The sequence below is a fragment of the Cetorhinus maximus genome, chromosome 17 (genome assembly GCF_964194155.1).
Source record: "Cetorhinus maximus chromosome 17, sCetMax3.hap1.1, whole genome shotgun sequence".
In the NCBI taxonomy this organism is placed as follows: domain Eukaryota; kingdom Metazoa; phylum Chordata; class Chondrichthyes; order Lamniformes; family Cetorhinidae; genus Cetorhinus; species Cetorhinus maximus.
This window is the reverse complement of record NC_135895.1, coordinates 58913353-58936233: the sequence shown is the minus strand read 5'-3', so window position 1 is coordinate 58936233 and position 22881 is coordinate 58913353. Positions and strand designations below refer to the sequence as shown.

General features: G+C 40.8%; 1 protein-coding gene across 4 annotated transcripts in view; it reads right to left on the bottom strand.

The window, feature by feature from the left end:
• Window positions 1-13073: 13073 nt before the first annotated feature.
• Window positions 13074-22881, bottom strand: part of LOC144692429 (guanine nucleotide-binding protein G(I)/G(S)/G(O) subunit gamma-12) — a 103309-nt gene continuing 93501 nt past the window's right edge. For 3 of the 4 annotated variants that reach the window (XM_078561264.1, XM_078561265.1, XM_078561266.1), the window contains 3 exons: window positions 20304-20360; window positions 20091-20198; window positions 13074-15645 (listed from right to left, as the gene is read on the bottom strand). In XM_078561264.1, the coding sequence (XP_078417390.1) occupies window positions 15520-15645; window positions 20091-20171 (207 nt within the window). In that variant the 5' untranslated portion in view covers window positions 20172-20198; window positions 20304-20360 and the 3' untranslated portion in view covers window positions 13074-15519. The remainder of the gene's footprint in view (window positions 15646-20090; window positions 20199-20303; window positions 20361-22881) is intronic. The other variant, XR_013579319.1, reaches the window with a different exon arrangement.

The window sequence follows — 22881 nt, the reverse complement described above, 5'->3', positions numbered from 1 at the left end:
TCTTTATATCAATTTAATTCATCATTTTGAACACTCCCTTTTTATAATGGCAGCAACCTTCATTTTTCTCATTATTTAGATTTATGAAATCAGGCATGACGATAGGGCCCCTGCACTTGTCTTTACTGGGACAGTAATGTGCTTTCTGTGGAATGGTGTGAACTATAGGTTACTTTTCTAAAAGTTTTGAATGCTTGGGTGTGGTTGAAAAACACAATTAGAAATCACTAAGCCAAAGTTACATGCTATATATGGAAATGATGTGATAATTTTAATCACATTGTGTAATACTGAGCCACCAGTGTCCATTTTGAAAGCTTTAATTAAAGATCCAAGCTAAATTACAAGTACTGTAAGTTACACACTCTGATTCAATATGAACTCCCTGCAATCAGGCATGTGTAATCCAAAATAATTAACTGTTTTGATTTTGAGGTCCATACATCAGATCATATTATATTAATTGGATTGTAGAGAACAGGGTGTATATAGAATTCATAACAGGCCCTTAGCGTGAAATTAGGGTTGGAAAATTCCATTTTTTAAATTGACATTTCTCCCTCATTTTCTGAAGGCACTGGCTGGATTTGTGCAGGTAGCCATTCTTGTTGTCTGAGCTCAGAGTGCATTAGGTCCTGACATTAACTTGAAGATTACTTTTGAGCCAGGGGTTAAATTGTGTGGAGGGAACCTGGAACAGGTTGGAATCTGTGATCTCAACTCAATTGTGGCAATTAATGTTGACTTCTGATTTTGTCTCTTCAAGTGGCATAGAACCTCAGCTCTATTTAAAGGGATATCCACAAATAGAAATTAGAAATGTTCAGGATGATAGTGAACACAGGTCAAGACTCAAAGATTCAATGATGCCTCACTGAAATAACTGCTGGGTGTAGTCAGAGGGAGTAATGTTAGTAATGGCCTACTGATGGGTGCTCATTTTCATCATCCTCCTCTTCCTCCATATTCTCATCTGAAGATGAGTGATGAGCTTCTTTGTCCTCCTCCATCTGCAATCCTCTCTGCTGCTCACTGTTGTGCAGGATGCAGTGCAGCACTATTATTTTGGACACCCTTACTGGCGAGTATTAAGGGGTGCCTCCAGACCTATCTAGGCACCTGAAGCACATCTTCAACATGTGAATGGCTTGCTGGATGATACACCTGGTGTCATATGGCTCTTATTGTGGTGCTCCTGTATCTCATTGATTGAATTCCTCACGGGCAAAGTTTGAAGTAGATATCCCTCATCTCCAATGAGCTGGCCCTTAAGTCTGCTTCTTGGAACAAAAAGGTTTGAAATGTTGGGCTGGTGCAGTATAAAAGTATCGTTACAGTTCCCAAGGAACAGGTTTGCATGAACCTCTCATTATGGTTGCAACCTTGCTGCATTTTGATGGAAGAATCTCTCTTATAGTTTATAAAACCTCCTGATGTAGTGATGCTTGGATTGCCATGTTTGTGCAGTCAATATGGCACCTCTACTTGGGAAAATCCAGCCACATAAGCACATCGGAGTACTGTTGTGACTGGGATGGGAGGAGTGTGCTAAATCTCAAGCCCCAATACTCCGCAGGCCGTACCATTAACTTAAATATTTACTTTTCTCACCAAAATGGCCAATTGTGTACCTATATCTCTAGTACCCAGAAGAGGAGACTCTGGCCAGGCTTCATTCAAAAACTTAATTTATTTTAAAACAGAACTTATTTTAACAAGTTGCAAGTACTGGTTAACACACAATTGTAATCAGGAAGTGTAATCATCTATCTCTTCCTAAAGAATTCCCCCAGGGCGCGCGCACACACAAAGACAAAGGACGAACAGATAGAGCCTCTCTGCAGAGATGGGCTTTGGAGTATGGTCGTTATAAAACAAAGGATAAAGTCCACAGGGTCTCGACACTGTCAACCTGGAGTTCTCTCAGGTGAAGACAGGCCGCTGGTTCTGGCGGATGCCTGCAAGTTCTCACCAACTGGTTTCAGCTTTGAAGGTCCAAATGCAGATGAGTTACACTCAGATGAGGGTTCTCTGACTACAGGTTGATAGCGAAGTTTAGGCAAAAGGTAGAGAGGGTGCCAGTCAAGGTAGCCTTCATTTCGCAGCTTGTTCTCCAACAAGACTGCCTTCAAAACAAGCAGATTCACAACTTAAGCTTTTTTCCCTCTCTCCCATGCAATTGCCTTTTTGTCTCCCAGCTTTTCATTAAAGTTCTTTGCAGTTCAACACAAACAACTTCTCCTCAAGTACCGTATAGGTCAGGTGATTTCTTGGAAGATGCCTGCTCGTTGACAGTTCCAAGGTGGACTTATGACCTTCTTTAAAAAAAAAAATCCCTGGTTAGCATCCGCATGTCCAGAACATGCCAAATCCTTCCAATTTGTAAAAGAAAACTTCAGTCTTGAGGGAGATGATTCTAACAGTATGTGCTCAAGTCTAGCTATTGACATCTCAGGGGAAATTTACATGGGCAGCCCTGACAAATAAGCCCTAATAACCTGCCATATGTTGACTGGATACATCACAGGTAACGCCGTGGAAGGATCATGAGGTAAAAAGTTTGAAAGCAGTGATCATTTTGACAGTTACTGGTAATATGTGGCCACTCAGGGAACGGATCGGTGTGTAGGAGGCTGCAGGTGTTTGCCATCACCTGACATGACCACCTCTCTGAAACGTCAAGGAAGCCAAATCTCTATTTGTAAACCCTATGATATGGGTAGTGTGACCTCAGTCGCTGTGCTCGTGCTGATCCCACCACAGCTCAGCATCACTGCCATGGAAGGTGATAGCTTTCCTCTACTGATACGCTGTCAAACACATTTAACTGGTTGGAGTCATTCCTAACACAAAGGAAGATGGTTGTGGTTATCAATGATTGTGGTTAATCACCTCAGTCCCAGGACATTGCTGCAGGAGCTCCTCTGGGTAGTGTCCTGGGCCCAACCATAGTTTGCTGATGATTACACAATATTGAACACCATTCGTGACTCCTCAGATACTGAAGTGATCCGTGTCCATATGCAGTAAGATCGGGACAACATTCAGGCTTGGGCTAATAATTGTCAATTAACATTCGTGCCACACAATTGGTAGACAATGACCATCTTCAACAAAAGAGAGAATCTAATCATTTCCCCATGACATTCAATGGCATTATCATCACTGAATCCCCCACCATCAACATCGTGGGGTTACCACTGATCAGAAACTGAACTGGACCAGCCATATAAATACTGTGGCTACAACAGCAGGTCAGAGGCTGGGAATTCTGTGGAGAGTAACTCACCGCCTGACTCCCCAAAGCCTATCCACCATCTACAAGGCACAGGTCAGGAGTGCGATGGAATACTCTTCACTTGTCTGGATGAGTGCAGCTCTAACAACAAGAAGTTTGACACCATCTAGCTCAAAGCCGCCTGCTTGATTGGCACCCCATCCACCACTTAAAACATAGTCCCTCCACCACCAATGCTCAGTGGCAGCAGTGACTACTATCTACAAGTCGCACTGCAGCAACTCACCAAGGTTCCTTCGATAGCACCTTCCAAACCCACGACCTCTAGCATCTAGAAGGGCAACAGCAGTGGATGCGTGGGAAGACCACCACCTGAAAGTTCCCCTCCAAGTCACACACCATCCTGACTTGCAATATATTGCTGTTCCTTCATTGTCACAGACAAAATCCTCAATATCCCTCCCTAACAGCACAGTGGCTGTACCTACACCATATGAACTGCAGCAGTTCAAGAATCCCCCCTCAGCCTCCTCTGTTCTAAAAGAAAACAACCCCAGCCTATCTAATCTTTCCTCAGAGCTAAAACTCTTCACTCCTGACAACTCACTCAAATTTTCTCTCTATCTCCTCTAGTGTGAACATGTCCTTCCTGTAATGCAGTAACCAGAACTGTATGCAGTCCTCTAACTATAGCCTAAGTAGAGTTTTATATAGTTCTAGCATACCCACCTGCTCTCTCTCATATATTCTATGCCTTGCAGCGGCTGGGGAGGGAGGAGGCTGGTGGTGGTGCTGGACAGCCCCTATGCAAAACACCAACCTGCCTGTCGCAGCCGAGGCCTGCAGAGACAGAAGAAATCTGGGACAAAACACATCCCAGAAAGGCCTGATTGGACGAAACAATGAATTATGGGACACTCCTGGAAAATCCAGGACAGTTGGTCACCCTTTAAGCATATCTCTGGGTCAACTAGGATGTAGAGGCTGCAAGCAGTTTAAGTGGCAAAAGGGTGAAGCTTGCGTGGTTAGCATATGAACCAACATTGAGCCTGAAGTGAGACTCAGCCAAGGCCGACCATCAGACAAGCAGCTTCACAATAAAGAAAGACTGGAAAGGTCATGTGAGCTTGTAAAGCTGGGTGTCATGACACATGTGGGAGCTGGTCCCATACTTGTGGATAATGCTACCAAGGGAAAGCTTGCCAAGGAGGTATAAGAGGAGACCAAAGATAGATACTTGAAGATTTACGTGCAAAGAGAAGCCATTTCTGGAGATGCTTGTGTTATATTCAGATACATGACAGTTCAACCATGAAAGGGAAGTCCCAGAAACCGGACAAAGAGACGGCTTTGGAGGGGACGGCATTATCAACGTTAGATAATGCAGAGAGTTTGAGCTGGAGTAAAGTGCCATAGCCAAAGGTTTATCAAAATGACTTTGGTCAGTCATTTTGATGTAAGAGAGATTCAAACAGAATAATAGAAGACAGATTTGAATTTTTATAGCATCTCCCATAACCACAGGGCATCTCTAAGCACCTTACAGCCAATGAAGTACTTTTGAAATGTAGTCACTTTTGCAATATAAGATGACAATTTGCGCACTGCAAGCTCCCACAAACAGCAATATGATAATGACAAGATAATACATTTTAGTGATGCTGATTGAAGGAAAGGATAAATATAGGCCAGGGCGCTGGGACTAACTCCTGCTCTTCAAAACAGTGCCATGGGATCTTCTATGCCACCTGAGGGCATAGGCGAGGCCTTGCTTTACCATCTCAGCACACCTAAGACAATCCTTCAGTACTGCACTGGAGTGTCAGTCAGTCTAGATTTTTTTTTGTCAAGTCTCTGCAGTGGGAGTTGAATCCAACAGAGTCACAGCTAACACAGTATTGGAGCTGGGAAGAGGTGACATGTTCAAGTACCTTAGCAAGCAGTTGAATACGGGGTGGTAAGTGGAGGAGAGAACCACAGAATGGTTACAGCATAGGAGGCGGACACTCAGCCCTTCGTGTCCTTGTCAGTTCTCTGCAAGAGCAATTCAGCTAGTCCCATTTGCTGTCTGCTCCTTGTAGCCCTTGCAAATTATTGCACTCAATTATCATTTGGAAAGCCACAATCGTATCTGCCTCCACCACACTCCCAGGCAGTGTATTCCTGATCCTAATCGCTTGTCACATGAAAGGTTTTCCTCATGTTGCCATTAGTTCTTTTGCCATTCACCTTAAATCAGTGTCCTCTGGTTCTCAACCCTTCTGCCAGTTGGAAATTTCAATCTGCTCTGTCTAGACCCCTCATGATTTTTAACACTTCTATCAAATCTCCTCTCAATAGCTGAAGGTTTTTTTTTTGAGAACAAGGTGATAATGATAACAATGGTTTTGAGGGAGATGTGGACATTAACTGAGAGGGGAAAGATGATATCAGTTAGCCTGGGGGTCTGGAAGTGGAGTTGAATGGTCAGAAGTTGAATGGGAAGGGAAGCAAGATAGAAATGGGTCTCACAACCAAACCGAGTTTGGAGAAGGCAGGGAAGGTTACAAGGAGAAGCCGCAGAGAGTTGGGTGCTCAGGGCCAGAGTGGCAGGGAAAGTGGGGAGGTTGCCTTATGGAGAACAGTGCCAGGTAAAAATGTAAATGGGTGACAGCAGCACCTGGTATAGTTCCACTCTCCCAAACTTAGCGCTGGAATTTAAAGCACTCTCACCTGTACACGATAGTACCACATTAGGCATTTAACTTAAGTACTGAACAAGTGAGTGAACCCAACATCCATTCATTTGGCAGAATGCATAGAGTCTGAAAACCTTTGAACAGAGCTCAAAACAAAGGCACAGAATGGCTTTAAGGCTAATGGATTTACACACTGATCCTTGAATGTCTGTTTAGTAGTTTGATGGTCTACCTGTAGGTTTAATTAAGTAAAGCTGTTACAAAAGCAACATGTAATTAAGCAAAGTGGTATTTTCTTTTCGATGCAAATGTCCAATGAGGCTGTAAAACCAAGTGAAAATTACATGTTGACATGTTTCAGTAGTGTCTTTGTATAACCAGTGAACTCCTTAGAGGCTTTGTTTAAGCAGGGGGTGGTAATTTCTGAAAATGTTTAAGTGCCTTAAAGGTAAGAGTTAAGTATACAAAGACTTTCTCAGACTGATTGATCAGGGTTTCAAAGTTTTGGTATTGATCCTTCAGGCCATATTGTCATGTTGTGAAGCACTCATTAGAGAGAGTTGTAAACCTTATTTTAAAAAAAAACCCTGCTTATTAGTCTATTTGCATGGAGGCTGATTCAGTTTGGTGAATATAACTTGCATTTCTATAGAAAACATCCTGGCACTTTGCAATGACATGAGTAAAAGATATACAAAGCAGAACAGAAAATGAAATAATTAAAAACAAAAATTGCTGGAAAAACTCAGCAGGTCTGACACCATCTGTGGAGAGGAAGACAGTTAACATTTCGAGTCCGTATGACTCTTCGTCAGAACTGAAGAGAAATAGAAATGTGGTGAAATATAAGCTGTTTTTGGGGGATGGGACAGGTGGAGCTGAATAGAGGGCCAGTGATAGGTGGAGGCAAAGGAGAGATTGCCAAAGACGTCATAAACAAAAGGTCAAAGGGGTGTTGATGGTGGTGATATTAGCTAAAGTGAAATAATTACTTGGGGACTGAAAGCCTGGTTGAATAGAAGAGATGTTAGGGGGCTTGGTAAGGAGGGATGGTTAGGGCGGTTATGGGATTTTTGTAGGAGAATACACGAATTGGAGTTTAGAGAGGCTGGCGAGGTGACATTGAAGAAATTAAGAGGTAGATTTTTGTCTTCACTAACTGGCAAAGCAGAACTCATTAGTTATAGAACCGCTCCTAATTTTCATTCCACTGAAATCAATTGAATCAACAGCAGGCAGGTTTTATAAGGGTAGGTAATCTGCTCCACCAGGTAAAGATAAAAATCTATCTCATGTCTTGAGATGGTTGCATCTTGACTTAGGTTCAAAAGTGGACAAAGTTTCAGAAGTGAAAGAATGCAGTTTTGGGTCGTAGATTTGTACAGTGTCGAATTGAGAAGGTCAAGTAACCGAATTCAAAAAAACTCAAAAGGAAAAGCTTTCCCCTTCAATTTTCTCCTTCCCTATCTCTCAAAAATTTGAATGTGTTCTTACCTCCCACCTTAATCTATTTGGTAACTCCTGGTTGAAATCTCTCTTACATGGCTTCCATTAAATGTTCCCCAAACACACACCTCTAACAGGGGATTCTTGATCATGATTTATCCTTCACTTATCCAGAGTGCTGAGGCCAATTGCACTCCTACTGCTACCACCCTAACTAATTGAGCACTAGGGACTTTTCTGGTCTGTATGTTTCAGATCTATGCCTGACAAAAATCACTGAGCCATTAAGGGTAAAAACAAAAGAAAATGTCAAGAATAATGCAGTATCCACCCTTCACTCCTGAAGTTACCAACTTTCATTCTGGGTATAGTTTCATGGGGACCCTCTGTTAACCCATCATGCGTCAGCCTTTAAATATGCCTGGATAGAAAACAACAGGTTCTGGACCACAGTAAGCAACAAAGCCAAGCCTGAACTGTTCCTCTCAATGTCCAAATGCATGCTCTCACCAGCACAGGTGGTAGCAACCACAAAGAAGACCTCTGGTTGAATTTTAGCCACTTGAGGCAGGGGTCTTGAGTTCAGCTTTGAGTAACGACAGGCCAATGGTTGAATTTGGGAATTTTCTGCCACCTGGCTGGCACTTTTAACCATAGCCACTGTTTGCATTAGATTAGCAGAAAATTGAATTTTATATCCCTCTCTTTGAAATGTTAGCTCTAAAAATACATCCTACAAACACACAGTGCATCCTGCTGTAAGTGAACACAATGAAACAGAAAGATGACAGTTGGGAAATTGAAAGGAACTTTTATAGTGGGTGATAGACAGATTCTAAGAGAGCATTCTACTAAATTCGATTCCCTGAATTCACCAGGCAATTGAGGTTTTATGAGTCTGCAGTTGAGATACGAATGCACTCATTGCACATCTCCCATAATAATGTGATACATTACCATTTGTGACATTGAGACCCATGTCCGTTCCAAAAATTCAAATGAAGCCAAAACACCATAATGAAGTCAGAGTATCCAGACATTTAGCATGCCTGTGAAACAGGCATTGTGTGGATAACAATCAGAACCCGAAGTGTGCAGTGATTCAGGAGGGGTATTATAAAGGGTACAATTCTAATTGGGGTGCCGGAGGGCATACATGTACAGATCATTGAAGGTGTAAGGGCAGGTTGAGAAGGCAGTTAATTAAGCGTACAGGATCCTGGGCTTTATAAATAAAGGGCATAGAATACAAAAACAAGGAAATTATGATATGTATAAAATACTGGTTCAGCCTCAAATGCAGTATTATGTCCAGTTCTGGGCACTGCACTTTAGCAAGGATTTGAAGGCAATAGAGAGGGTGCAGAAAAGATTTACGAGAATGGATCCGGGGTGACGAATTTCAGTTAGATGGATAGATTGGAGAAGCTGGAGCTATTCTCCTTGGAGAAGAGAAGGTTAAGAGGAGATTTAATAGAGATTTTCAAAATCATAAGGGGTCTGGACAAAGATAGGGAGAAACTGTTCCCATTGACAGAAGGATCGGGAAGCAGAGGATATCAATTTGAGGTGATTGGTAAAAGAAGCAATGACGACCTAAGGAATTTAAAAAAAAACATGGTGAGGAGTTAGGATCTGGAGTGCACTGAGTGTGTGGTGGAGGCAGATTCAATCAAGGCCTTCAAAAGAGAATTGGATAATTATCTGAAGAGAATAAACTTGCAGGGTTACAGGGAAAAGGCGGGGGAGCGGCACGAGGTGCATTGCTCTTGCAGAGCCAACACTGACACCTTGGGCTGAATGGCCTTCTGCACTGTAACTGTTCTATGATTTTATATTCAGTCCTTTCTCTTAAGCGGACTCAAACTTTCGATACCTGTTGCCAGTAGATAATCTGTTTGTTTCCACCAATTTCAATACTATGTGGTTTACTATATCTCAAACCGGAACTTACTCAGATCTTCTGCTATCTGTACCCATTTCCCAAGGGAGCAGTATTGCTTATGAGCAGTGCTGCTTATATAGATGTGTGCACATATTGCACTAACCAGCCCTCTCTTGGTTTCGGCTGAGGATGAGGGAGGTCAGAGAAAGCTTGCAAGGCAGGTTCATTTTCACTTTAGGTAATCAACTAGGACCAATCCTTACACTGCCACAAGCACAAAAACATTTCATCAGTGATTAATAAAATCAAGAAACAAATTATAAAATGCAATGAGTTTATTACTAAAATGAATTGAGTAACTGGATCCATAATACTTACATTCACAGCACTGAACAATTTCAGCATTTCCTTTTTCACAAAGTGGAATTGGTGAAATAAAGACAAAAGTATACAAAATTATTTGCTGTCTAATAATTTGTGTTGGCAAATAGTATTAATAGAAAAATCATTCTAAGTTGTAGTACTGATTTTTTTCTTCTAACGGTAAATAGCAACATGTCTGTGTAAAGCTGAACTTCAATTTTTTTTTGCAAGGATTAAATCAAAGGAAGAAAATACATAGAAAGTAGAAATACAACATTCACAGATTAAATGAATATTCAATAATGACTCCGGCTTCCTAGTTCATACTATGATGGTACAGAACCAGTGCTTAGAAAACACAATGCATTTTTTTCTTACTACTTACTACCTTGTGAGATTTAGTCTAAACATGAAATGGTGAATTTAGGTGTTAATTCTGAGGCATAAAATAAACATCACCACTGTGCAGCATGGTGTGTCATGGCTATAGAGTCTGAGTAGCAGGCAGTCCTCATGTAGAAATGCAATCAGACTCAAGTTCTGAGTTATGAATTTTGTGTACAGTTTTGACTTCTCAAATATTCTGGGTCATCAAGAGAGGGATATTGGTATTAGGAAACAGAGTATTCCATTTTATTGGAATCTAGTGTTCCAATCAAGTATGCCCAAGGTTGGGAGTGGAAAAAACAGTGTCATAATGTGTCTTAACCACTACATTTACCAGTATGAACTCTCAGTGATCTTTACAATCTTGGAATATGCTTGGCAATTTAGCATTGAACTGCAGATTCATGTTAACTTTGAACCAGACTAAAATTTCATACAATCCTTAAATCAGCAACAGAGACATAATCTCAGCCTGCGCTATATTCAAACTTAGATCCCAGAGGTGAATGGACAGACGTTTACCATATTGCACTGACTCTACATTGTTTTTGTCCATTTTCTAACAGTTCTCTTTGCTGGTTTATTGACCACAGAAGAATGAAGTTTCCGAGTCTCTTAACAGTAACATTTAGACTCCATTATGGCACAGGCAACATTACTATTGTGACAATTAAGCTTTTCATTCAACATGAACATAAATAAGACTGTAAAATAGTTAACGTACAGTCTTGGTGTACAAAATTTTAATACTTCATATTTTTCCTTCATACTAAGGCATTTAAAGTTTGATTTATCAATGCACATGATTAAACCGGAAACAATTTTTCCATTAAATTGCAATTCAAACACCTTTTCCCTTGCCATTTAAAAATCATAGATAACAGATTTATTCAATACAGTTCATAAGAACACAAGTCCAGCTATGTTCTTAGCTTGGCTGATAGCCTGTCCTCCTCATTCACCTCCATCAATGTGAAGATCATTTATTTGAAGCAACTTATCTATTAAGAATGTGAGTCTGGAATCATTAAAAAATATGATTTGCATTAGGATAATAGCTTTAATTTTATTTACAGATTTCTAATTTGAGAGAGATATTAAACTGTTGCAACCCAGAAGCAAAAACTGACCTGTGGAATAATTAAAATGAAAAAGGAAGAATGAAGCTGCATAATAAAGAAGCTACAGTTTTGTACTCAACTCAGTAGGGTGGTGATGATAGGGAGCTCAGTTATCCAATTCTTAAAGGAAGATAAACAAGAAGCAAGCCCAAGAGATGGGGGAGTCCCCCCCAAGAAACATTTGCTGATTCAAATGATTGCTTCTTAATACAGCTTGAGGACAACCACTGAAGGATAGATATAGCAATTGATTATAATTGCTCCCATCACCTTGCTGATTTGGACTATTTTACACACGATTTGAAGTATGGGACTGTAAAAAATTTAGGATAGCATGTAATTTCTGCATTTTCCATTGGCTCACTTTATCAAAATGAAAAGATACTGAAGAGAGTGAGCTTAATGATCATTATTTTAACATGCAAAGGAAACAGAATATTTTCCAGAAAACCCTGAAAGGATGTGAAGCCTGTGAGATCCCTATGAAGAGTTTATGATGAGAGAAAGCCACAATGGCTTTGCGGGGATTTAGGTAACTTGCATCCAAGTAAGTTACTAAAGGCTTATAAAATAAGTTAAAAGATTTTTGAACAAGGAAATGTGGTGTTAACAAAAATAATTAAATAGGCTAAAATAGATCTGGAAAGAATACTTGAATGCAGTAAAAATAAAGGGAAGGCCCCTTTTGTTTATGTTTCAGAGGTCCATTAGAGAACACATAGAAAAGTTGGAGGGAGACTTGGGCAAATAATAAACGATAAGAGCACAAAAGATGATTTGAACAAATACTTAGTATCTGTTTTTCGCCGAGTGTTGAGCTGGCCCATCTATTGAAAGTTGAGGTAAAACTCAAATTGGTTGCTTTACCATTAAAATAGTGCAAGCTAATTAAAGCTTCTCAAGGAAATGACTGAAGTGGTTGGTGATGCCATAATAAATATTGTCAATGCATCAATGAGTTTGGCTTCTGGTCTACTGCATGATTACGCTTCAGGAAGGCTCCTGTGATCCAATTTTGGAATTAAAGAAAAATCCACAACTTCAAGGCAGAGAGGTGCTGAAGATCTACCACCAGACCCTCCATCAGGGCTTTCCAACTAGAAATTTGGGTAAATAAGGAAATACTTGCCTTAGAACAATGGCGTTCCCAGTAGCCATTTACCAGAAGAGCTAAACTAGGGTCTACACAGCTATATTGCCAGGCAATGACTATCTCCAACAAGAGAGAATCTAACCTTGACATTCAATGGCATTACCATCGCTGAACCTCCCACTATCAACATCCTGGGGCGGGGTTACCACTGACCAAAAACTGAGCTGGACTAGCCATATAAATACTGTGGCTACAAGAGCAGCTCAGGGGTTAGGAATTGTGCAACGAGTAACTCACCTCCTGACTCCCCAAAGCCTGTCCACTATCTACAAGGCACAAGTCAGGAATGTGATGGAATACTCTCCACTTGCCTGGATGAGTGCAGCTCCAACAACACAAGAAGCTTGACATCATCCAGGACAAAACAGCCTGCTTGATTGGCACCACATCCACAAACATTCACTCCCTCCACCAACGACACACAGTAGCAGCAGTGTGTACCATCTACAAGATGCACTGCAGGAATTCACCAAGGCTCCTTAGACAGCCCCATCCAAACCCACGACCATTGCCATCTAGAAGGGCAAGGGCAGCAGGTACATGGGTACACCACCATCTGGAAGCTCCCTTCCAAGTCACTTACCATCCTGACTTGGAAATATATTGCCGTTCCTTCTCTGTCGCTCGGTCCAAATCTTGGAAATCCCTCCCTGACAGCACTATGGGTGTACCTACAGCAGTTCAAGAAGGCAGCTCACCACCACCTTCTGAAGGGCAATTAGGGATGGACAATAAATGCTGGTATAGCCAGCGAAGCCCACATCCCTTGAATGAATAAAGAGTGGAGTAGAAATTAAAAGGCCAAATTGTGCAAATCACCAGAAATCAAGTTCTACTTCAACCATGTTTAGTTATGGAATTGTATGGAACAGACTATTTAATATCTTACATGCAAATGGAAGAGGTGATTTTCATGGATGCAAGTAAGCTCAAATAGATGATTCAAAAATTAGTTTGGTTGTAAAATACTGGTCACATGGTGACATCTTCAATGCACCTCTTTTTTCTAACAGGTGCATTTGCTGTTAAAATTTACTGTTCGTTTAGGCGATGGCAGACTCACAGACTTGGGATAAAATGTATCTGTAACTCTGAGGGGCTACTGAAAATCAATTTAACAGCATAAATACTGGGAGCTGGCTCCTGGAATTCAAATGAAAAGAATGTTTGAAAGTGTTTTGTTATAATAATTAAAGCTATTCTATATTGTTCACAGGCAATATAATACCATTTAACTGGTATTTGCATTGAAGTTTTCATTTTGGCAAGTTCTAAAAAATAGTATTTTATCTTTGTATTGATCTAAGGCAATACCATGGTTAATACTGCAGATACAAAATTCTTTGAACACCATTAAAAATTATAATCATGCTGCCAATTGCCAGAATTTAGATATTGAAAAAACCGAAAAGAATATGGACAGCATATCGGTGCAACCACCAAAGATCCAAATTTAGCAAGTATAAAAGCAAGGGCTAATGGGTTTGAAAGTAGTCTTCTTCACAAAACTTAATCCAGTTAAACAAAGTATTATTATTCGATCTCAAACTGCATGCCAGTGAGTTTAATAATTATTGAGCGGTTTTCACAACATTCAGTTCTTACCATTTACAACCTGTTGGACATATTGGAGGACAGGCTGCCAAAACAACGTTTGCTCATTTTTATTTTTCTGTATTTCACCTTTCTTTCACCGACACAAAGAGATCTGACCTACACTTCCATGCACAGGTTTTCAAACTTATTGCATTTGTACGTGAGCCATCAAAATTAGAGATTGACAACATAGGTCCTGTGTACACCGTAAATAGGCAAGCTCACTCCTCCTTGTTTTGAAAATGTTGGTTATGGAAGTCTCAAACAATGATTGTGATGATAAATCTGAAAAAAATTCCCCTATGGGTGTTATAGAAGGAAATTAAAAAGTGATGGATATTGAACCATCAATATGGAGAGATATGGCTGGAGAGTTAAGAGAGATGAATTAAATCATTGTAAAAAACCTGTGTTTTAATGAGGTTTTTAAAAGATGAAGGCAAGAGAAAGGGCAGGGTTTAAGAGTCTGACTGAGGCAGCTAAACGTTCTGTCACCATTGCTGAGGTAAGAGGAGGAGGTTAGGCAAGAAGATCAGAGCCAAAAGGGCATCAGGATGCTAGGTGAGACGCACAAACTTGGTTCAGTGCAAAGATAAGGTGGACAGAGGGATGAGAGTCAGAAGTGATGGGACGGTCTCTGTTTCTTATGGCTGATGTTGAGCAACTACATTTTAAGTTCAGGTGCTTAAACCTGATTGTTGCATCAGGAATAGTGGAGTGTATCACTCTGATGACTGTTTTATATTTGTGAATTTGACATTGACATGGTCTGTTGCAGGCAACCACAGTCACACACTGGAGGGTTTTTACTTCTCCATTTGTACATCAAGTAGTTGCATCTGCCTTGGTTTGTGCTGATGCAGTTTTAGGTTTCTCAAACTTTGCAGGTGATCTTCTACATTGAGCCTTTCATGAGGCATTTGTTTGTGACTTCCGCTCTCCAAGCTTCATCAGGATTGAAGTCACATTGATGAAGGTTAAATGTAACTTTAAGCTGTGTGGAGGGGCGTTGTTAAAGCCCAGGTGACTGGGGAGATATTAATTTTCTTCGATCCGATGGACTTCCTGAACAGATATGGGATCTGGGTGAATGAATAGAGGAATGACAAAGATCACCATGGGCAGACAGGACGTTGGGATCAACTCAAGTGTTCCAGTGGTATACTGCATTGTAGCATTCGGTTGGATAAGAAGTCAAATGTGGCTACTTTTGGTCCACAGACAGAGTTTTGCACTCAATGAATTGGAAAAGATCTACTTCAAGGTTAACAATGAGGACAATGGTCTCAGATAAATACATATAACACATACATTTGCAAGTTTAAAAACTGCACACTTTTGTTTTAAACTTCCGAAACTATGGTAAATATAAAGGCATATTGTAAGTGTTATTTATTACATTCGAACTTCATTATTCTGTTCTGGCACAAATAAACTTTTTTTTAAAAACATCTTTTTGGTCTGAATTCATAAGCTGTTCCCGACTCTAATCTAATTTGATTTTGGGGGGAAAAAAGGGAGAAATGAAAAATCCAACATGAGGAAAAAAAACAAAACTGTTTTGTCTGAATGCCAGAGGGCATTAAAATGGCATCATTAAGATCTATTCTAATATTGGTCTGTTTAAAAAGAAAAGCACAAGGTGATCATAACTATAATATAATGCAAGGCTTCTTATCCTTAAAGGGGTTTTCTGAGGTTGGGATGCCCATGAGCAGAGGGTCACTTTTGGCATGTTCCTCACAGTAGCGGACAAGATCTGCTGAAGCCTTTGAAACCTGCAACAAAAGAAAAAGAGGCCGAATTGTTTATATTTGAGGAAATAGGATGTAACTTGTTACTGGATGGCACAAGAACATTACAAAACTGTCTTTTTAAAAATAACATTTAATGTACATAAACAAAAGGAGTTAGCGGACAGAAACTTCTAGAAATGCACAGTATGTCAGTCTGCGACTCAGGCTTGATGGAGGGTCCCACCCAAAATGTTAACTTATTTTTGTTCTTTTTAAATACCAAACCCTTGGCTGTTTACTCTTTTAGTAACAGATTTTTAAAGCTCATGTCTTCTCCCAAATTCTTTTTATTTTAAAAAATATATACCTACTACTTACTAAAAATGCTGAGTGGTCTTGGAATTTCAAAAGCACTGCACTTGTAGGTAGTGTTGTGAATGTAATGTTACGTGACTAATTAAAACAACAGGGTACGATACAAAATTACATGGCACCTGTGACATAAACACTAACAGCTAAATTCTTTACAGTCTAAATGATGCTGAATTATGTATTTTTAAAGAATCGAGAACCTCAAAGCAATCTGCCTTTGCAAATCATAAAGCAGAAATGTAAAAATAATCAGAAGTCAATGAACAAGGCCCGGAAAACAGTTAAATTTAGACCTCACAATGGAATATCAAGCCAAATGGAGAGATCATGAAATGGAGACATGGCTGTCAGTAATTAAGAAGGATGTCATTTGAACAGAATCTGATAGTGTTAGCCCATCCAGTGGAGGAGTGTACATTCAATATTAAGAAAACATTGAATTAGTGTGGAAAATAACCAAGTAGAGCAGAGATTCCAGAGCCCTTCCCCACTAACCAGAAATAACAGCCCTTCTCCACTGGCAACAGCCAAACATCACAAAAAGCAGAAGCAGTCTGTAATAGAGATAAAGCTAGCTACAGGCAACATTTCCAATAAAACCTCAGTCATAAAGATGTAAGCCTGACCCACATTGAGAAGTTAAAGATTGCAGAGACAATAATAGCAAATGTGAAATGACAGTACCAGTGGTCTAGAAAAGAACAGAGAATACTTCAATCCTAGAATCAATGAAACACAGCACTGAATCACAATGCTTTCACCTCCAATGAAGAGACTGCTACCCTCACCCAATAACTGTACCAGACAACACAAAGCTCCCTGTCCCTGAACCCAGAGCCAAAATTCAACCATTAATAAACTGTATCCGCTCCATCAGGTGAGTGATCACCCCAGTAATAAAAGTTACAGCACAGGGGAAGGCAATTCAGCCCATCTTGTCCATGCTGGCTCTCCAAGAGCAATTCAGCTAGTCCCATTACCTCGCCTTTTTCCCATAGCCCTCTAAACTCCCTGTGGAAAGCCACAATTGGCTCTCTCCAACACACCTAGGCAGTGCATTCCATATCCTAGCTACACCTCATGTCACCTTAGGTTCTTTTGTCATTCACCTTAAATTGGTGTCCTTTGGTTCTGAACTCTTCCGCTAACGGGAACAGTTTTTCTCTATCTACTCTGTCCAAACCTCTCATGATTTTGAGCACCTCTGTCGAATCTCCTCTCAACCTCCTCATTCCAGCCCCAGAACATCGCTACAAAAGTTCCTCAAGGCAGTGTCCTCAACCTAACTATCTTCAGCCACTTCCTCAATTACCTTGTCTCCATCATACCTCCCAGTTAAGCAATGCCTCAATTTTAAAATCCTCATCCGTGATTTTAAATCCCTTAATGGCCTGGTCCCTCTATATCTCTGTAATCTCTTCCAGCCCTACAATCCTCCAAGACCTGCACCCCTCTATATTCCTGCCTCTTTAGCATTCCTGATTTTAATAGTGCCATCATTGAACAACATTCAGGCTTGGGCTGATAACATAACCTTTGCACCACACAAGTGGCAAATAACGACCATCTTAGGGAAGAATTTAACCACCTCCCTATGAACATTCAATGGCATTACTATGACCGAATTCCCCCAACAGCATCCTGGAAGTCATCATTGGCTAGAAACCAAGAGTAGGTCAGAGATTTGGAATTTGCAGAAGTGAGTCATCGCTCAACCCCACAAAGGCTTTCCACCATTTACAAGGGGTAAGTTGGGAGCGTGATGGAGCAACACTCAAAAGATCAACACTTTCCAGGGCAAAGCAGACCACTCGATTTATACCCCACCCACTACCTTAAATATTCAACTCCACCACCACCACGGCTGCAGTGTGTACCATCTACAAGATGCACTGCAGTAACTCGCCAAGGTTTCTTCAACAATATTTCCAAACCTCCAACTTCTACTACCTAGAAGGACAAGGACAGCAGGTGTATGTAAACACCATAACCTGCAAGGCTCCCTCCAAGTCACATGACCAGTTCCATGCACTGGGACCACCTACATCAAATGTCAACTCACCAGCATCTTCTAAATGACAATTATGGATGAGCATTAAATGTCAGTGATGCTATCAATCCATGAATGAATTTTTTTTAAAAAAAAGTCACTGAGCAGAGTTTGCAGCCAGCTCTTTTTCCTCATCACTAAAGCGAAGAACATATCGGCACTTCCACTCCGCTAGAGTAAAACTCATAGCTTGGTCCATTTCTTAACTCCCCCAATTTAAAATAATTAATTCATGGGATGTGGGAAATGCCAGAAATTATTGCTCATCCCTAGTTGCCAAAGTGGTGGTAGTGGACCACCTTCTTGAACCATTGTAGTCCCTGTGGTGAAGGCACTCCCATAATGCTGTAGAGTGTTTCAGGGCTTTGGACCAGTGACAATGAAGGAACAGTCACATTTGACCATGTCTGGAAGGTGCGAGGGGAATTTGGAGATGGTGTTCCCATGCACCTGCTGGCCTTGCTCTGGCAAGTGGAGGTTGTGGGTTTTGGAGGTGATGCCAAAGAAGCCTTGGGCATCCTGTAGATAGTACACACTGCATGTGTAGGTAAATGGATGAAGTACTAATCAAGTAGACTGCTTTGTCCTAGATGATGGTGAACTTCTTGAGTGTTGCAGCTGCATTCAGTCAGCTAAGTAATGGAGAAGATACTGGGTGAACAGCTCAGCTTGCAATCAAATTGGGTCCAAGGTTGCAAACAGTTTGGTTCGGTTTGAGACAATTACCAGTGTAAATGCGGAAGTTGACCCCCATATCTGTGGATGATGTTAGCAGTAAACTCACAAGCTCACATGTTACAAAACTACAGCAAAAAAAAGAGTTCGGGGGCGCTTCAGTGTTCAAACTCTCAGCTACATTGAATTCAGGTGACAGAGATCCCACCGTACCTCATATTCACATGTAAATCTACAACATAATATTGGTGGTGTTAAAGCAGAAATCTCATGTCAGTTGCACCATTGGATGGGGCAGGGAGGGGGTGTAGAGCAATGGACGAGAGTGATACAGAGTTTCAATGAACAGATGGTGAAAACTGGCCAGGAGCAAGAGAACATGCATGACGTGACCTTTCAGTGAGAAAGTGAAAGAAATTATGTACACGGAAGTTTCCTTGCTAAAAATTGGCACTATACCACTTGTATCCCATATTTACCAGCAAAAATTACGAAGAATTTCAGGCATATAATTTTAATTATTGTCTACGCAACACATTGCAGATTTGGGGTCAGTGTCATAATGTTTGAAAGTTAATTACTGTTGCCGCTGTAGTATAATTCCTCATATATGATAACGACCTTAACAGTACTGTAAAAAAAGGCCACTCAAGGGGTGATCTCAGGCTGATTTTTTACTATTTTCAATAGTTACAGTAAGGCTGGAAAAAGCAAATGCATTCACTTAACAATGCCTCCTGCATGGCTATCAGAATAAAACAGAACAAACCATATACACTAGAACAAACAGAATTGATTCACAGATTGTGTTGAGTTAGCTAATCATGTCTGGTGCAGCAGCTAGTTTCAGTGCCATTCGATCTACGGGGAGCAAATAAGCCAGAATTGGACTTAGCCGAGGTGCCATCCAAAACTGAAGAACGTGCTGATACTTGTTGTCTAATCTTGCCAATGAGGAATGGCCACTTGGACGAGGTAATTTGTTGACACCAGTAGAATTATATCTCAGTAAGTGCCAAGGCCTGAAGGTAAAGATGGGTGAAAGGCATAAAACTTGCCAAAAAAAAAAATCAGGACTTTGGATAAATTGTGGTGCCAATGTTCAATGGTCCTTTAAGCTGAGTAAAAGCAAAGTATAAATCAATGAACAACTACCTAGCCCCTTTATGACTTTGTGAAACATGCAAATTGACTATGCAAACTTGCAGTTAAAATGCAACAAGGCTTTGCTGAACTGTGCTCAAACATCTGACTGACTTACCACTGCAATGCAAAATTTCAGTACCATCAGTTAAATTTGTTTGAAAAGTGATAAACCCTGCAGTGCACTTATTTTCAATTACAGCAGTATAACAAAGCCCCAGCCTATTACAACATTCAAATTCCTTACCTTTATCCTTTCAATACTGGCCTCTACTTTAAGTTGTCGAACTGTCCTTTTTGCTTGCGCTATGCTGTTTGTGCTAGCCATTTTTGATGATATTTTGAAAGTTAAAACCTGGACCAAAAAGGCATATAGTAGTGTATGAAGTGAGATAGTAGAAGAACAATGGAATTTATTTGAAGCACAGAACATATAACACATTATGCTTGTAAAACATACCTAGCTTGGTTCTGAGAAGCAACTGATGCTTTTTCAGAGATGTTGCAGTGCAAAATCCTACAAAATAGAAATTATTTCAATATCAGTAAATGGTGGTGCATCAAAATTAAACCAGCTTTGTCCTTCACAGTAAACTGCTGTTCAGAGTCTTGGTATACAACAATTCCTTTCTAATTGCTTCTTTCCAATTCAATTTCAAAGTCTTACAATTTTCCACATATGCAGTTATTTGATCACATTTCTGAAAAATCTTTTCATCTCTACTCCAGTAATAGTTGTGTCATAATAATGAATTTGACAATGTCGCACATCAGTTTATTTGTGCAACGCCAAATGTGAAGTGGTAAAATTAGTGGCTTTTGCCACTTGTGATGAATGGAAATTAGAGAATCAAACTTTATTTTTGATTTAAGAAACCATGGTCAAGAATGAATTCTTATTTGTGGCACATTACACCAAGATTGAAAAGACAGGCTTGTCTTGCACAACTTCATGATATTACACAACTTCATGATATTACAAAGCACTTTAGAGACAATTAAGTACTTTTGAAGTAAAAACAAATGCTGGAAACATTCACCAGTGAGGCAGCATCTGTGGAGAGAAAAGCAGAATTAATGCTTCAGATTGGTGACCTTTCATCAGGACTGACAATATTAGAGATGTAACATCAATCATCAACCTGAAACGTTGGCTCAGTTTCTCTCTGTACAGATGCTGACTGACCTGCATTTTCTGTTTTTATTTCAGATTTCCAGCCCCAGCAGTATGCTGACTAAGTGCTGTTGAAGCATAATCACTGTTCTAATGTAAGAAACATGGCAGACAATTTGCACACAGCAAGCTCCCACAAACAGCAATGTGAGAATGGCTGAATTATTTTATTCTTTAATGGGACATGGGCATCACTGGCCAGACCAGCATTTTTATTGTCCATTCCTAATTACCCTTCAGAAGGTGGTGGTGAGCCGCCTTCTTGAACCGCTGCATTCCATGTGGTGTAGGTAGACCGATGGGGCTGTTCGGAAGGGAGTCCCAGGATTTTGGCTCAGCGACAGTGAAGGAATGGCAAAATAGTTCCAAGTCAGGGTGACGTGTGGCTTGAAGGGGAACTTGCAAATGGTGGTGTTCCCATGAATCTGTTGCCCTTATCCTTCTTGGTGGTAGAGATCGCGGTTTGGAAGGTGTTGTCTAAGAAACCTCAAAAGAGTGACTGCAATGCATTTTGTGGATGATACACAAGGCTGCCACTGTGCGTCAGCGGTGGAGGGAGTGGATGCTGAAGTTGGTGGATGGGGTGCCAATCAAGCAGGCTGTTTTGTCCTAGATGTGTCAAGCTTCTTCAGTGTTGTTGGAGCTGCACTCATCCAGGCAAGTGGAGAATATTCGATCACACTCCTGACTTGTGCCTTGTAGATGGTGGACAGGCTTTGGGGAGTCAGGTGGTGAATCACTCACTGCAGGATTTCTAGCCTCTGACCTGCTCTTGTAGCCACAGTATTTATATGGCTGGCCCAATTCAGTTTCTGGTCAATGGAAATCCCAAGGATGTTGATAGTGGGGGATTCAGTGATGGTAATGCCATTTAATGTCAAGAGGAGATGGTTGGATTCTCTCTTGCTGGAGACAGTCATCGCCTGGCACTTGCACGGCATGACTATTACTGGCCACTTATCAGTCCAAGACTGAATATTGCCCAGGTCTTGCTGTATATGGACACAGACTGCTTCAGTATCTGAGGAGTTGCAAATGCTGAACACTGCAATCAGCAGTAAGCATGCCCACTTCTGACTTTATGATGGAGGGAAAGTCATCTTCAGCTGCTTCATCAATGGTTGTGCCAGGGCACCACTCTGAGGAACTCCTGCAGTGATGTCTTGGGATTGAAATGATTGACCTCCAACAACCACAACCATCTTCCTTTGTGCTACACACACCTCCAACCAGAGGAGAGTTTCCCACCTGATTTCCATTGACTCCAGTGTTAATTGAGTGATAAATATTGGCCAGAATACTCCCCTGCTCTTATTCAAGATACTGCCACAGGACCTTTTACCTTTACCCATGAGAGCTGACAGAGCCTTGGTTTAATGTTTCTTCCGAAAGGCAGCACCTCCAAAAATGCAGCACTGCTTCAGTGCTCCATTGGGGTGTCAGCTGGGATTTTTGTAATTAAGTCTCTGGAGTTAGACTTTGAGCTCACAACCTTCTGACTCGGAGGAAAGAATGCCAGCAAGTGAACCATGGGTGTCAAAAGTGCAGCAGAGAAGACCAGGCAAATCAAGAAAAAGTGATTAGATAATGCTATATTCGTACTATGAAAGCTTGTAGATTTTAGGAGGAAGGTAAGACTGAGGGACCATTCAAAGTTCATCTGCAGATTTTAGAATATTTGGATTGCTCAGGTATGCATGCCCCTTTTCTATGGTAGGCAGTTTTCATATGCAGAGAGAGATGGTGCAACCACTGTGCTTGAATTGTTGGTATTTTTAATCTGCTTGTCTGGCATCCCAAATTAATATTTTCCTTCCATTGCTTTCATGGAAAAGCAGCTGAAGCAGCAAAATTAAGAACTGTT